The 16,968-nt window shown below is 43.1% G+C and overlaps 1 protein-coding gene across 2 annotated transcripts in view; it reads right to left on the reverse strand.

The window, feature by feature from the left end:
* Positions 1-6,962: 6,962 nt before the first annotated feature.
* BRCA1 (BRCA1 DNA repair associated) overlaps positions 6,963-16,968 on the reverse strand; it is a 46,251-nt gene continuing 36,245 nt past the window's right edge. For both annotated transcript variants that reach the window (XM_060282280.2, XM_035136493.3), the window contains exons 15-21: positions 16,667-16,744; positions 15,388-15,428; positions 12,870-12,953; positions 11,476-11,530; positions 9,859-9,932; positions 8,878-8,938; positions 6,963-7,875 (exon numbers count right to left, since the gene is read on the reverse strand). In XM_060282280.2, the coding sequence (XP_060138263.2) occupies positions 7,766-7,875; positions 8,878-8,938; positions 9,859-9,932; positions 11,476-11,530; positions 12,870-12,953; positions 15,388-15,428; positions 16,667-16,744 (503 nt within the window). In that variant the 3' untranslated portion in view covers positions 6,963-7,765. The remainder of the gene's footprint in view (positions 7,876-8,877; positions 8,939-9,858; positions 9,933-11,475; positions 11,531-12,869; positions 12,954-15,387; positions 15,429-16,666; positions 16,745-16,968) is intronic.

Consider the following 16,968-nt stretch of genomic DNA (forward strand, 5'->3'; position numbering starts at 1 on the left):
ATTGATTTTGTAATAATAAAGAATATACAGAAAGACACAATTAACACATTCGAACAACAATAGTATCTATACTAAATAAAAAATAAGAAAAAAGAAAAAGAAAAAAAGAGGAAAAACAAACAAACATAAAAATACATCCCTCAATCTTATATTCCGTATCTTTGTCAACTTCCTCCTTCCCTTCTACGGGTCTATAAATCACTAATTTAGCACTTTCTCATTCTTTATAACATTTTTTTCTTAATTAATTGTTCTGATTATTGTTTTTAATCCCTTTTCACTCCCCAATTTCCAAAACCTCATAATATAATTTTAATCTTAAAGGGATTATATCCGCCACACATATATCTAAATCTTACCACATCCTACATTAGTCTAGCTTACTTCTGCAACCTCCTTGTACTACCACATCCTATTGAATATTTGTAATTTTATAATTCTTTTCTAAATAAACTTTAAATTTCTTCCAATCTTCTTCCACTGATTCTTCTCCCCGGTCTCGGAGTCTCCCAGTCAGTTCAGACAGTTCCATGAATTCCATCAGCTTCATCTGCCAATCCGTCCCCTGTAGGTATATCTTCAGATTTCCAGTTCCTTGCTAATACAATTCTAGCTGCTGCGGCATACCAAAAGAAAGTAACATCTTTCTTCGGTAGTTCATTTCTTGTGATACCAAGTAAAAAAGCTTCTGGGTTCTTAATAAACGCGTTTTTAAACACTTTCTTCAACTCCTTATAAATTTTATCCCAGAAGTTCTTTACTTGGGGACAAGTCCACCACATATGGTAAAAGGTTCCTTCCACTTCCTTACATTTCCAACATTTATTACTTTGTTTATGATAAATCTTAGCCATCTTCACTGGCGTAAGGTACCATCTATACATCATCTTTAACATACTCTCTTTTAACACAGTACATGCAGTAAACTTCATATTATTCCTCCACAACCTTTCCCAATCTTCCATCATTATATTATGTCCTACATCCTTTGCCCATTCAATCATCACTGATTTTGTTTGTTCATCTTTAGTATGCCACTCCAACAACAAATTATACATCCTTGAAAGATTTTTACTTTTTGGCTCTAACAATTCTACTGTATTTCTAATTTTGACTTTTCACCAAAGTATGTCTTCTATGCCACATCGATCAGTCTGTCAAGCACCCACACATGAAGATGTTTTGGGGATGCTTCAGTTATTATGATGTCGGAAGCCTGCAGCCAATAGAAGGAATGATGCGCTCACCACAATATATTGAGGTTCTACGAAAAGAGGTATCCTGACAGTACTGGGATATTGCAGCAGGACCTAGCCCCCTGTCACACATCAAAAGTGGTGAAGAAATTCACGACACAGCAGCAAATGCAGGTACTTGATTGGCCAGGGAATTCCCCGGACGTAAATCCCACTGAGAATTTGTGGGCTATATGCAAAAGTCGCCTCCGTGCTGTAGACTATGGAGAGGCTCATTCAGGCACTGATTCAAGTGTGGTACAGGAATCCGAAAATAAACAGTGAATGTTCGAAACTAGTAGACTCCATGCCAAACCGTGTTCAAATGCTGCTTAAAAATAGCGGAGGTCATATCCGTTACAAATGTACGTATATGTGAGTTTTGTGCATGTATATGTGAGTTTTGTACAACAAACAATGAATTTAATACAGTAGTTTATTGTAGTTTATTGGGTGACAGAGCAGTTAAAACAGTGTCTGTATTACAAACTGGTTTAGCCCTTGTCAATGAATCCTGGGGATTTGGAAAGCCTTTGCCCCCATGTTCTGCTTGTGTGCTTCCTGCAGGATATGTCAGGTTCTTTTATGTTTGAAGTATTGAAATGCCATGAAGATTTTGCCTTGGGATCAAATGGCACTTAAGCCTTCTTCCCGAATCCAGCTTAAGTCTTCCCCCTCAGACCTGTTCCCTCTTTCCTCAGAAACCAATATTCAAACAGGCAAGTCAAAGGCAATTTCTTCTTGCCACTTTCCTGAGGTCGCTAAAGAGGCAACCACAAGACTTTAGGATCCAAGACACACATCTTCCTCTCCTCCAAACACGCACATCTCCCAACCCATCCTTTTCTAGGTTGCTGATGGTCTTTACAAAAAAAGGCTGGTGGAGCTGCCAAGCAAAAGAGGAGGAGAAAACCAGAAAAAGAAGAGTTGTAAGATTCATGAGATGGTGTGACAGGCAAGAGAGATTATGGAGCTGCTCTCCACAGGAAAGGCTGAAAGAGTCAGATTTTTTCAAGTAGAAAAAAAATATGATTAGCAAAGTGGGAAATGCAGATGGGATGGAAGCTGTTAACAATGAAGGAATCTTAGAGAAGAATCACTTGGAAAGTATAGAAAAGAGGCAAAATGCACCTCAGAATTCAGGGGCTTTGGGTAAATTGTGCAGAAATTGAAGATAAAACTGCTCTCCCACACTTACAATCTTGGCATTTCCCATTATTTATGGTGATATCGAAAAATAGGGGTGGTTGGCTTTTGCTGCCCAACTCCTCAAGGGACTGAGTCCCCTAAGTCCGTGATGGGTCAGTCAGGATGCAGTGAAAGCAAGGCAAATTTTATATTTCTGTTGCAACAGAATTCCCTCCGCTCCTAGCAAGGAGACAAGAGAGACCCAGAACCAAGAACATCTCTTTGCATTTTGACGTGGAGGACATCCCCTCTACAAACTGTCAGAAATTGCATCACACATAAGGTGGGGTTAATATAGCTCAGCAAGGTGTAATATTCCTGAGGATTTAGCAAATTTTACATACCGTAGTTCCAGACACAGTTTACACAAAACATTAGCATAAGACAATCAGGACACCCCTCGGACATCCCTCGATGCAGCATCTGGGCAAACAATGACAATTAATACAAAGGAGGTTCATAGATATAGGAGAGGAAATCCCTTCAGGAACTCCCCCTGGTTGCTATCTGCCTACCTTTTCTCAGGTAAGGGGGATGAAGGAGGCAGAGGAAATATTGAGAGTCTTTAGAAGAGCCTTTTGGATTGCTCTCCTCTGTTTTAGACATGTGGTTTATAGACTTATGTATGTGTGTTTACCTTGTGCAATTATCAGCATTTCTTCTCAATTTGAGATCCTAGAATTCCTGTAACAATGGTATGTAGTTCTGGGTTGGGAAAATGCCTACTCAATAATGTGCAATGTGAAAATGGATATTAATATGGCTCTTCTACAGAAAAGCCACGGCCTAAATTCCAAGTGCCATGCAATGATCTTTTTTGTTCCCCCTTCACAGCCTTGGCTGCAACTACCTTTCCAAAGGCGTTGCATCTCTGCTCACCTCTCCAGAGAGATAATTTCACAGTGCCTCCTATGGGGGCATGTTGGCAGCTTCCTCATGTTACCTGGGTAACATTTCCCAGATAGCTATAATCTCCTGGAAGGCAGATAACAGAAGCCAAGGTGGACTTTGAAGATAAGCAAGCTGTCAGTCAGAAGGTGAGGTTGACTTGACAGTTAAAAATGTTGTTGCAGCTCTTGGCAGTGGATGGTGACAAATCTTGATGCAATCAGGCTACGGATTCTGCTGCTTGCTAATGAGTTCTTGTGAGGCAGTATCTGCCTTCATTATGGAGGCGTCAGACATGCAATGATGCATCTGCTTCTTGTTCCAGTGGAACCAATGGCAGACAAATCCATCACCACAAGTGCCATTTTACGTTTTAAGAAACGGCCACTTCACATCTCTTTCTCCTTCCACAGGAAACATTGGAGAACAGTTGCCCTTGCAACCTGAAGCCTAACAGAATAGTCTAGGGCAGCGCGGCCCAACTTTTCATACCAAAAGGGCTTGCAGCGCAGGAGTACTTTGGCATGGCACCCAGGGGCCGCACATTGCCCTTCCATGCCCAGGGTGCTGGGGAATCTAAGAGATATGTCTGGCTTTGGGAAGTAGGTGGAAGGACTCTAGGACTGTCAGAGCCCTTACTCCTCCTTTCCCAAACCCAAGCGCCTCGCTTACCTGGCTTTGGGAAGGCAGCGTGAGGGCTGCGGGCATCAAATGTTGCCAAGGGCCACCTAAAAAGGCATTGAGGGCCGCATGCAGCCCTCAGCCACACATTGGACCAACCTGGTCTAGGGGCAGGATACATGATTGTGGCTTTGGTGAGGGGGGGTGACTTTCATTTCTTTTAAGTAAGAGGTGGGGAAACGGGCTCTCTCTAGGAAGTGTTGCACCCCATCTTCTTTGACTGCCGGCCATGTTGGCTGGAGTTGATGGGAGTCCCCTATCTGAAGGGCCACAGGTGAGGAACCTGCTTAAAGGTTTGTGGTTCAAATCAATGGTGGTGCAATAAGCAGAGAAATAAATCAACGAGCTTTTGCAAAGTAATTGTTTAGTATTTTCCAATCACTGTTTGTACTCTGTAAGCCTCACTACATATTGGATGTTAAGGCCATCATCTAGTTAAACAAATCTGTTGTCTTCAGTGGCACCAAACTCCCAAGAACGTGGGATGTGCACAGAGCAGCCATCTTAGTTGACCAATTAATGTTGTATCTATGTGTGTGCGGGTAAACATAATGCTCTTGAAGTGAGAAGTGTACATTAGCAGTAACAGGCACAATCCTTTTAAGACAGGAATGGGATAAAAAAAAATTGAAATATACATTCCCGAAAAAACCGGAGTTATTCTTGTTATGTTTAATAGGGAATGAAATCAAAAAGGAAGATGTAAAAATATTTATGTACGCCACCACTGCGGCCAGGATACTTTTAGCACAGAGGTGGAAAACACCAGAAATCCCATCAGTAGAAGAATGGAGTGGTAAATTGATTGAATATATAGAATTGGCCATGTTGACTGGTAGGATAAGGGAACAAAAAGATCAAAAGACTTACAAGGATTGGAGTAAATTTCTGGATTATCTCAAAAGGTACTGTAAAATGGTAAAAACACAGGAATGATGTAACATCTACTACTGTAAAAATAATGTATGCATAGAAGAAATGATCATATATAGAGATATTGTATGGAAGGAAAAAAGCGCATTAATCAGATCCTAACAAACAAAACCAAAACGAATGTACAGGGGAAGTCTAGTTCGGCAGAACAGACTTATTGGATTGCTTATCTTGTATTTGTAACTTGGGGATTTGTGAATATGGTTTATGTTTTACTTGTGTATGTTTAAGTTGATGCAAGAGGGAAAAAATTATTGATAAAAAAAAGGGAATGGGAAACCTGCAGTTCTCTAGAATTCCAACTCCAATCACTTTCAAGCAACATGGCCAGTGGTCAAGGCGATATAGTCCAACAGTATCTACAGGACCACAGGTTCCCCATCCGAGAGAAGACAGCTTCCACAATGCCTGCTTACCTCTGGGAAAGCACAAGGCAGGATCTAGGAGAGCAGCTGATAAAGGCATGTGCTCCAGGCTCTTGGCCTGTCCCTTTAAGGACTGCCAGACCTCATCCACGAAGGTTAGAGCATGAGGAGGATAGTCAGGGCCAATGTGGAGCCACCTGGAACCAAGGCTCCATTTGTGTTCCTTTATAGTGATCTGTCTACAGTGGGCACTCTCTGCTTTCAGTTATCATACCGGGCATGTCCTAACTGATCCTGGACGGCGAGGTGGACCTTCCACCTCCCAGGCCTTGGGTGGACTCTGCCACCTCAGAAAAAGATAGTGCTTGCCATGTGAAGTTTTTTTTAATATATAAACACATGCATTAAAAATTACATTTTAAAAAACCACCTGCCTAATTAAAATGTGCACCATTTTAGCCAATCCATCCAACTTACTTATCAATTAAATGCCACACCCCTGCTCTGTAGCCTGTGTGTATACACATAGAGATCTATTAAAAAGATTATTGGGCCTCATTGACTGATATTGAAATTGTACAGTGCAAGCAGAATCATTGTGTTTTTGTAAGGTTGCCCCCAAGGCTCTTTTGCTATAGGAGGCTTAAACGTTATGTTGGTTCTTCAGGCTTGGATGTGGAGGGAGCAGCAATCCCAACCATGCTCCCATGCTTGCAGAAAGTAAGCTTCCTTTGCTTACATTATTTGAAAACATAAAACTGCTGGATCCAGAGCCTCAGGGTAGCTGGCAAACTTATCAAAAACAGAATGCCAATAAAAAAGCTACCATGAAATATTTAAAATATTAAACAAACAACACACTGTAAAATATGCTTCTGAGCGAGCCCATTCTCATCTGTGGAAGTAAAGAAACGAGAGTCAGCTAGCAAGCCCTTGGTGAGGACCTAGCTAGCAAGTCTGTCTTCCATCATCACTGTGCTGTCACCTTCTAGGAAGGAGGAGGGAAGGCAGGACTCTCATTCTGCTTGGCACCTGAGCAAATGGGAACTCTGTAGATGACTTCTCCTGCTGCACAGGGTGGGTAAGCAAATGTCTGGATCTCATGGTAGTGCCTTTACCTTTAAGAATCCCATCCTCTCAAGAAGGGGACCTGCTCTACACAGATCTTACATGCCAGATAAAACCTGTGCAGGAATGGAGTGGTGACCATAGCTGCCATGTTTTCCCTTTTCTCACGAGGAAGCCTATTCAGCATAAGGGAAAATCCCTTAAAAAAAAGGGATAACTTGGCAGCTATGGTGGTGACTTTTCAACTGGAACCATTTTTATTTCTTGCTGCAGTCTGTTTTGTCATGGGTTTATGGCACTCTGTACAATGTGCCGTTTTACAGTTTTAGAGTATTTTTTGTTCTTCTACTAAGCCATATTGGCAGGTATTGGTGAAATAAAATTCCAAAATGGAAAACTACAGCTCTGTGTCGGAACTGACTCTCACATGCATACACAGAAGTGTGTGAGTGAGCAAAACCTTCACCTGACTTACTTGCTTTTAGAATTGCAGAACATCAAAAGATTGCTCCAAATGCATTATGCAATGTAAAACTCTTTCAAAGCTCAATCAAAGATTGAAAAAGAAAATAAGTATCTAGTAACATGATGGGATCGACCCCTCTTTTAACTATAAACAAGCCAATTTTATTTATGAATCTCAATTTGTTTGACAATAAGAGTGGTAAATCTGATGTTTCAAAGGCACTTTTCCATACTTGTGGGAACTAAGCCAGCAAGTTTTTTTTTTAAAAAAAATGGGTGCTTTGTCCCATGGTACGCAGAAGAAAATAATGGCTAGGTCTTCTGTGGATCCAAGAATACTGTATAATGATCAAAACCTGTTTGCATTTAACTTGCTAGAGAGATGCTAGATTTATTTACTTTGAGCAAAACAAATATTTGACTTGGGACAATTCCTTCTGCTGCAGGGGCCCATATTGAAGTGTTTTTTTGTGTGTGTGCCACCTCCAGTCTGACAGTGCCTCTTATTAGATGTTGCTATGCCAGTTATCCAGCATAAGTGCATCTTTGTATGTGAACACCCTACCCCATTGCACAAGCAGATAAAATACTGCCATTTTCCTGAGTTAATTGACGCTCTCAGATCCATATAACTCTTTCAAACGATTACATCTCCAAGACATGAAGAGAAAAGTCTCCCAAACAAGGCAGCAATTGGATAGTAAATAATGCATCTGCATCACCACAGAAGAACACATTATTGCTTGGCTCACGACGGCAAAGATAGAAGTATCACAGTTTTAAGTTCTGCCTTTGGCCGGCGGCGGGGCGTTTTCATGCCAACTGAAATATTTATCTTGCAAGTGAAACCACACTGTCTGCGAGGAAGCCTCTCACAAAAGTTCCACAGAAATCCTTTCCTGAAGATTCTGTGTTCATGAGCAATTTCAAAAGGCCGTCCTTTCACACCTGTTGCAAGATGTATTCGTCAAATGCCTGGCGTTGATAGCATGCAATACTGTCTAGCACCCACTCTCGTGAGACTACAGTAGCACTGCATTGCGGTGGGATCCCTGCAATACAAGATCAATTGTGAGAATTTTAATGCCCACACTCTCTTGTTCCCCTTTTCTCTACCCAGAGGGCTCAGGAATGCACTTTCTTTCAGAGCATCTTTGATGAATGACCTTTCAAAATGCCAGACGCACAAAAACTGCAAATGACAAGGGGCAGATCATTTGAGCGGGTTTGAACTGTCGCTGCAACACCCCTTGACATTACTTGTTAGCTATTTGTTTAGCTATCAAGCAACTTTGAGTGATAGTGTGCATGTGTGGGTAAGGATGGGCCAAGCCCATGACCTAATCTAAATTAAGCCACTAATCCACATCCGTTGCCCTTCATGTTGGGGAAAGAGAGGCAGGTATGTGTGAGCCAGTGAAGGAGGAAAAGTTTTCTCCTCCTTCATGTAACCTTGTTGTGTCTCCCCCAAAGCCATTTTAGGAAGTATCAAGTGGAAAACAAATGGGAAACTAGGAGACTAGGGGGCACTACCAGCTCTCACCACTACAGAACATCAATGTGAGACTTTACCGTTCCACCAGGAAGGATCCACAAATAGGCTTGCCAGTCTACTGGCACCAAATGACCCTAGCTCTCTAGGCAACAGGATGCCTGCAGTATACAGCCCCTTTCCTTCCCTGGAGCTGTCACGAGATCCCAGTCAGGAGAAAGTAAAACACTGCTCTTCTGAGCAGTGGCAAGAGGGAGCACTGCTTCAGTTTCTTACCTTCCCCATATACTAGTGCAAATGAGAGAAGCCAGCACCTCTTCCCCAAACCCCTTTGTGCGTGCTACAGGGCTATGGGGGTTGGTGTTAGGCATTATTTATTACAGACTAGTAAAGTCAAGCTAACAAATGTGAACTCCTGATCCAGAGCCTTGCACAGCTAATTCTGTTTCCTCTAGACAGTTATTCTGTCATGGCTGGTATTTATTATTCCAAACTGGTACATAATCGGACACTTTGTAACCTATGTTTATCTTGGGAGGCATGGGCAGCATGATAATCTCACCTTGGCAGGCAGTGTCTTCCCCCCAAGCTTCGGGCTGAACGACCACCACAGCAGTAGAGTTCTAGGGGTTGCAAGATAAAAGAGAAGAATGAGGAGGAGGAGGTGGGATATACTGGATCAAATTTGCCTGCCTGTCTGCAGCCAGAGATACTGTTGGGACAGGTTGTTGTTCACTTTGCTGCAGCATTCCAACTGGACAGGGAATTGAGGAGAAACCTTCTCCCAACCTTCCCAACTACACAAAAATTAAGCAAGGCGACAAAGCAAATACGTTAGGAGCATAAGACAGTGCCAGAGAAACCAGGCTTGAAGCCAAGGGTGGCACAGGGCTAAGGGCACACTGAAAATTGCACTCCCCCATGAATGCATGTTCTCTCAGCATCAAATTGTCCATAGCTCTTTGCTCGGACAGCAAGTGAGATGTTGCAGTCTTATATAGTGTCAGGTGTGTGCGACTTGTTAAAAGCAAACATCAGCAGGTCACATTCTGACACTGAACTGCATGTGCCTGATATATACAACGTTTCAGATTAAAACATTCCTGGCAGCAGCGCTAGGAAACAAGCTGCCATCTGACTGGTGTTTGGAGCAAAGGTGGGGAGCTTTCTTCAGGTCAGGGGTTATATTTCCTTGTGACCAGGCTTTTAGGGGCTGCACAGGTGTGGCCAAAGTATGACATGACCACAGCTGGCGGTGGGTGTGGCTTCCCAACTCTCACACACACATACTCTGCACAGTACTGAGCTAGATGAACTGCTGGTCTGACTCTGTATGCAGTTAGAACCCCATACATACACCCTTGCTCAACACAGGCCATGGGTCTATAAAGCCGAATAAAAAACAAGGCAAGCCAAATTCATCAGTGCTTTAAAGGAATTAAAGGGCGCAAACGGAAATGTTCTCCCTCTGTCGGTCTGTTTCTCACACACACACTCAGATTGGCCTATTTCTCTGTACCCACAACATTAAACCCACACTTACTGCTGAATGTGAGAATAAGAGAGGTTCTTTCACAATAGAGGCGCCGGACAGCTCTACCATCCACTCCAATTGTTCTAAGCAATTTCCACCCGGAGGGAAAGAGAGACACAACATCAATATACAATGGTAGAACAGGTTACCCCAACCAACATCACACACACACACACACACACACACACACACACACACACACACACACACTCCAAGCCCCAAATAGCTTCTCACATCTGTTAGGAGATATACGGACATTTTATTTTTATCAAACTTTGGGAGATTCAGGAGTTGTATTCCAAAGACATGACTCCCTAAATGAATCTGGAAAGGTGTGGGCTGCGACACCTTATCCTGCCATTCCTTATGACAGTGGTGGGGAACCTCCGCAGGCCAAATCAGGCCCAGCAGCTGTCTTAATCTGGCTTGCGAGGCAGCTTTGCCCTAATTCGCTGCAAAGGAAGAATCAGGAACCTTAAAGTGCACTCTCAAGCAAGGTTTGTTGGAAGCACCCATTAGCTGACTGGTGGTGACAGCAAGCTCCTTTTGGATCAGCTGCATTACAGAGTTCCCAGTCAGGTAATGCAGCTAATTCCTGCTCAAAGCAGGGCTTACAGTGATGGTGCTTGCAGCAAGTCTCACAAGGAAATGCTACCTTTGCGCCACCCCACCCCCACCCCCGTTTGATTTCAAACCACACAAGCAGCTTTGCTTGAATTCATTTTGGTCTCCAAAGGAAAATACTTTCATGATGTCATGATGATGGCAGGTGGCTACCTGTCAAAGTCACCTGCTGGGGATAGGGGACATCAAGATCAAGATCTGGCCGCTGGTCAGATCCAGTCAGCCCCCCACCCCCCGCCTGATAAAACCAGAAGCAGAGCAAAATAAGAAAAGAGATGCAGATTAATTTGCAAAACTTATTCGGGACACAACATCGTTTCTTCCTGGGGCAGAATATGAGCAGAGCATACATTTGTCCAGCGTTTGAAAACAATGACTGATCAAGCAAGGAAATCTCAGGGTGCTGTGGTCTCCTTCGGCAATATTGGATAATTTCATCGGTGACTGAGCATGATCAAAGATAATAGTATTACTGCTTCACTTTACAAGATTCCTTGTCTTTGAACAATGAAAAGGAACTCAAGAAGAGGGATTAACAGATCAATCTATTTCTGAGCCATATCAATTTTACAGGTGTTTACTCATGTTTGTTCCATTCCATTTCTGGATTAATCTACAGACTTTTTTTAAAAAAAAAATCCATACCAGAATTTGTATGCACTAAAATAGGTATTTTATCACAAAATAAATATTTAAATGTGGAATTCATCTCAGTGCATACCGGTATATTTCTAAAATCATTTTATCCCGAGATACTTTTTTAAATGCCTTTTGGTACTTTTGTTGAGACAAGAACTATCACAACAGTCAGATATATGTGACACCTGACAGATAATTAACTTTCCAATCTTTTAGTCTGAGAGGTGCAGATTAGGTCCATTTGCTTAAATGGAAACCAAACACAATTCTTCTCCATCCCCAGTAAGGATTCTCAGTGGCCTCTATCGCCTGGGTTGTTTTCAAGCTCTTATCAACCTCTCTCTCTTATCGCAATCTCCTCACCTGGGAGCATATCAGTGAATGGCCCGTAGCAGCATATTTCTAAGCCTTGGAAAAGCTGGAAAGGAAAGCAGAAGTGTCAGAAGGGGTGTGCAATGAACTCCCAAACTAAGGAGCTCAATATGGGTATGAACTATGTTATAGGGGTCTGCTCAGACCTGAATATGTACAGCTAATATGATCCAAGCAGAGTTAAAAATAACACTAGACATTTAGATAAAAGTTGAGCACTTAACTAAACCCTGTCTCCATCTAAAAGAGCAGCGTTTCTCGTTCCATCCCAATCAGTCTTTATGGCGACAAGGCAATGCAGAACAACGACGGCAAAAAATACTGGCCGAACTGGCAGGCCACTACATCTTCAGGCCAGGGATGGGAGGCAAAATAAACGATTCAGCCAAGCAGAATCAAAGCTTTGCAGCAGGATCCTGAACACAATTTGCATCAGCTCCTAATTATAACCCTCCTTCGCTCCTTGAAGAACTAGAAATTAACTTTCTATAGCAACAGGGCAACATGACTTTTTATTTTCTGCCAGCCTCTTCCTTATTAGTTTTTAATAGTTAGAAGTAGTCAGAGGGTTCAGAATATAACTATTTCTTAAAAAGATAAGAGCCGCCATAAATGCTTATCAATGGTATTTCATTTTCAGGAATTACAAAGTGTCAATCACACACTCACAGGCAAGCAGCGTTACGCATTTCTAAAAGGATTACTCAGGAGGGTATAATCTACCTGTTTGCATTTACCTTATGGCCATACATTCGTCATACAGTGGTACCTCTGGATACAAACGCTTCTGGTTGCGAGCTGCGCTAACCTGGAAGTAGTTGCTCCCAGGTGCGAACTTTGCCCCGCCGGGATGCGCCAGAGGTGCGCATGCAGTGCACCTTCGCTAATGGCGCCTCGTGTTAAGAACAGTTTCAGGATAAGAACAGACCTCCGGAACGAATTAAGTTCGTAACCAGAGGTACCACTGTATTTCCCCCCCTTGTTTACATAATTATAAACCACCCACCATTCAAAAACATTGTTGCGGTGCACAAAAATTAATAAAATCAGAACACCAAGTTAAAACAATATGTTAAATCCACGTGTAAATCTAGCATGCACAAGAGATCCAACAATGCTGTCCTGAAAAACCTTGTTGAATTTTAAAAAGTATTGAAAGACGTACAAATTGAAAGAACAAATTGTTGGCACTGAAATTCAGCACTATCCTAATCTGCAGAGGGAGGATATTCCGAAGAGTGGGTGCCACCACACTAAGAGCTCTGCTGGGGGGGGGGGACCTTAGGAGGAGCTGGAGAGGGGCATAGTCTCAAGAGATTCCTGTGAATTGTACAGGACTGATACATATTCCCTTGTAGAAGTGATAATGGTTAACGGATGCACACCTTTCCAGTGGGAGATTCCCTTGCTCTTTTGGGTCCTTGATGGTTTCTCCCATTGATCATGTCGCCTCTAACTTCGAAGTCCTCCTGGAAAACGACACACATGAAATGAAATGACAATGAAACTCTGGTTGGTTTGGCCAGTTCTGCATGGCCGAAGCAGGAAAGGAATGCTTGCATTATAGAAGGTGGAACCCTCTCTGTGAAAACTGAGACAGAAGGAGAGGGGTTTTTTGGGGGGGGCTGTATAGAGACAACAGCTCTCATTGCACACTTATAATCAAATAAATGTTCATTTAAAAAGGAGACTCTGAACTGTTTACAATGTTCATTGGAATCAGGTAAAGTAGAAGTTAAAGAGGTTAGAGAGGAATGGAACAAATTCAGAACATGTTATACAGTCTAAACCAGTGGTTCCCAACCTTTTTTTGGCCATGCCCCACCTAAGCATCTCTAAAATCCTGATGCGCCCCACACTCCGTGGCATATAATTCTTATTATTCAAAAAGTGAACTATTCACATGGAGGAAGCCTAAAAGGCCATTTACTGTTAATAATGAATTCTCGAATTGTCCCCTTTAAAAATCAAATTGCCCCCCTGTGGGGCATGTGCCCCACGTTGGGAACCACGAGTCCAAACAGTTGTAAATTGCTTTAGAATCTAAACAGAATGCTTCCTTAAATTTAAATTAGAGAATGATTCATTAAAAACTGGTGTTTCAAGTACAGTAAGCCCATGTAACTTGTATGCATTCAGCTTTATGCGCATGGCAAAAAAAAAAAGGAGGTAGGCTTCTGGGGGGAAATGAATTTGGAACCCCACCTGCCATTCAACCCAATGGGTTTTGACTATATAGTGGTACCTCTAGTTATGAACTTAATTTGTTCCGGAGGTCCGTTCTTAACCTGAAACTAGAGGCGTCCTTTTGCTAATGGGGCCTCTTGCTGCCACTGCACCGCCGGCACACAATTTCCGTTCTCATCCTGGGGCAAAGTTCTCAACTTGAGGTAACTTTTCCAGGTTAGTGGAGTTTGTAACCTGAAGCGTTTGTAACCTGAAGCGTTTGTAACTCGAGGTACCACTGTATGCGATTTTGGCTTCAGGCACAATCCTTGGAACGTAACCCCTCCGTAAGTTGTGGGAAGGCATTGTGTAATTCATACAGATGCTGGAGGTATAATGTTGGAAATGCCTTTTCCAACACAGAACCATATAATCGTAGTTGGAAGGGACCCAAGGGACATCTAGTTCAACCCCCTGCAATGTAGGATTCTCAGCTAAAGCATCCAATAAATCAATTATAAGTATTAGCATCGAAATCAACTAAAGACAAAAGGCCACCTTCGATAGTGGCCCTGCCTCAGTCCCTTCCTCCTGCTCCCCCATTCTAAGTACTCTGCAAAATGTTCACATATAATAATAATAATAATAATAATAATAATAATAATTTATTATTTATGGTTTCCCCAGCCACTCTGGGCGGCTTACAACAGAAAAATGAAATAATCTATTAAACATTAAAAGCCTCCCTAAACAGGGCTGCCTTCAGATGTCTTCTAAAAATCTGGTAGCTGTTTTTCTCTTTGACACCTGATGGGAGGGCGTTCCACAGGACGGGCGCCACTACCGAGAAGGCCCTCTGCCTGGTTCCCTGCAACTCGGCTTCTCGCAACAAGGGAACCGCCAGAAGGCCCTCGGTACTGGACCTCAGTGTCCGGGCAGAATGATGGGGGTGGAGACGCTCCTTCAGGTATACTGGACCGAGGCCATTTAGGGCTTTAAATGTCAGCACCAACACTTTGAATTGTGCTCGGAACCGTACTGGGAGCCAATGTAGATCTTTCAAGACCGGTGTTATGTGGTCTCGGCGGCCGCTCCCAGTCACCAGTCTAGCTGCCGCATTCTAGATTAGTTGTAGTTTCCGGGTCACTTTCAGAGGTAGCCCCACGTAGAGCGCATTGCAGTAGTCCAAGCGGGAGATAACTAGAGCATGCACCACTCTGGCGAGACAGACGGCAGGCAGGTAGGGTCTCAGCCTGCGTATCAGATGGAGCTGATAGACAGCTGCCCTGGACACAGAATTGACCTGCGCCTCCATGGACAGCTGTGAGTCCAAAATGACTCCCAGGCTGCGCACCTGGTCCTTCAGGGCCACAGTTACCCCATTCAGGACCAGGGAGTCCTCCACACCTGCCCACCTCCTGTCCCCCACAAACAGTGCTTCTGCTTGTCAGGGTTCAACCTCAATCTGTTAACCGCCATCCATCCTCCAACCGCCTCCAGGCACTCACACAGGACCTTCACCGCCTTCACTGGTTCTGATTTGAAAGAGAGGTAGAGCTGGGTATCATCCGCATATTGATGAACACCCAGTCCAAACCCCCTGATGATCTCTCCCAGCGGCTGCATGTAGATGTTAAAAAGCATGGGGGAGAGGACAGAGCCCTGAGGCACCCCACAAGTGAGAGCCCAGGGGTCCGAACACTCATAAAAAAGCAAAAGAGCAGACACCAGACATACCTCATTAAGAACTCTTCTTTCCTTCAGTGACTGTACAACCCCTAGGACAGATCAGGCAGAAGCTTACTATTAATTATAATAATACAGTAAATAGCTCTTTTTAGCACCTGCCACACAATCTTTAGTTCTTACCTCAAGATACAAAAAATAAAATAAAATACTGCATCAATGTGGTGCAAAAGAGCAAGCCCATGTTTAAATAATACTGCCTGCTGGCAGTATTACTATACACTGCTGGAAACTTTATCCTCCCCACTCCTTTGAGATTTCAAATCCATTTCCTTCAAGAATACAAATGCTGAACTGAAACAGTTTATGGCTTATTTCCAGAGAAAAGGGGCTGGTCCAGCCAAGAGCAACTCTAGGTAGGTTGATGCTTTAAAGGAATTCAAATGGTCGGGGTGTGTGTGAGAGAATTCAAAGACCTGTATGAATTAGGCCAAACTAAATCAAATTTACATCTCTTTGCTTGTTTCCCATAGTTCATTTTTTGGAGAAGTGCACGGAATCCCTAACTTCACAAAAACAGCATCTTTTGCTTGTTTCTCCTTGATTTCACCACTGTCCATATTTACTGACCACATCTGCTAAAAGCGGAAATTCTCAGGATGGTGAATTCTTTGCCCAGTGCCAAACTCCACACTTGGATGATGCAAGTGGGGTGGGAAATACAGAGCCTACACTTTATTTTGCAGAAAGAGACAGGCAGACTAAAAACACTGAAAAGGTAGCTTATGTTGGGGCCAAGCTAGATAAAATGTGGGCAAATTCAAAACATGTAGTCCTCCAGAGGTTGTTGGACTCCATACATGCGGCCAATGGTCAGGGGTGATGGGAGCTGGCAACCCAACAATTTCTGGAGGGCCACAGGGCAGCAGTGGCAAAGATACCAGAAGCTTTATGGCACTTGTATGTTTCCGCCCTCCCTCGGCCACATCATGCAAACAGCAGCCTGGGGTGGGGGACAGAAATTTAGATTAGGAAAACAGTTCCTGTGGTGTGGAGAAAGATTGCTGCTGCTCCCCCATTTGGCCTCCCAATGACCACTTTGAACTTTAAAAAACCCTCAAAAATGTGGGAGATCGCCAAATGTTTCATCTAGTTTGGCTTTTGCATCCTAAACATTAAATTCCCTGTGGCAGTACCCAGGCTGAGAAACACCCTGTCCTGAGAGCACTGAGAGCCAAAAGCCTGTTACCTCTGCCTGATTATTTTGCTGAATTTTGCCCAGAGTGCAAGGGGAGAGAATAGAGATATTTCAATGAATGTTCACACTTACAATGGTAGCTCACCACCCACTTCTGTCCAGCAATACCTAGGAAGTATTTCAGGGTCCGCTCACAAACCAGATCCTCATCTGAAAATTAAGCAGAGAGATCTCAATTAGTGCTTAGGCCCTCCCCTCCCTTTGGAAACCTTGTAAGAAGCTTCTGCAAAAGAGAGGGACTGTGCGCAACACCATGGGAGAAGTGTTTCTAGGACTAAGGTGAAATTGTGAAGCTCCCTTGGTTTTTTTTTTGCTATTGGGTGCTGCGTGTTGTTTAAGTAATCTTGTTCTATTTATAGTACTGAAATGTGGTG

The sequence above is a fragment of the Zootoca vivipara genome, chromosome 12, assembly GCF_965207765.1.
Source record: "Zootoca vivipara chromosome 12, rZooViv2.hap1.1, whole genome shotgun sequence".
Lineage (NCBI taxonomy): Eukaryota > Metazoa > Chordata > Lepidosauria > Squamata > Lacertidae > Zootoca > Zootoca vivipara.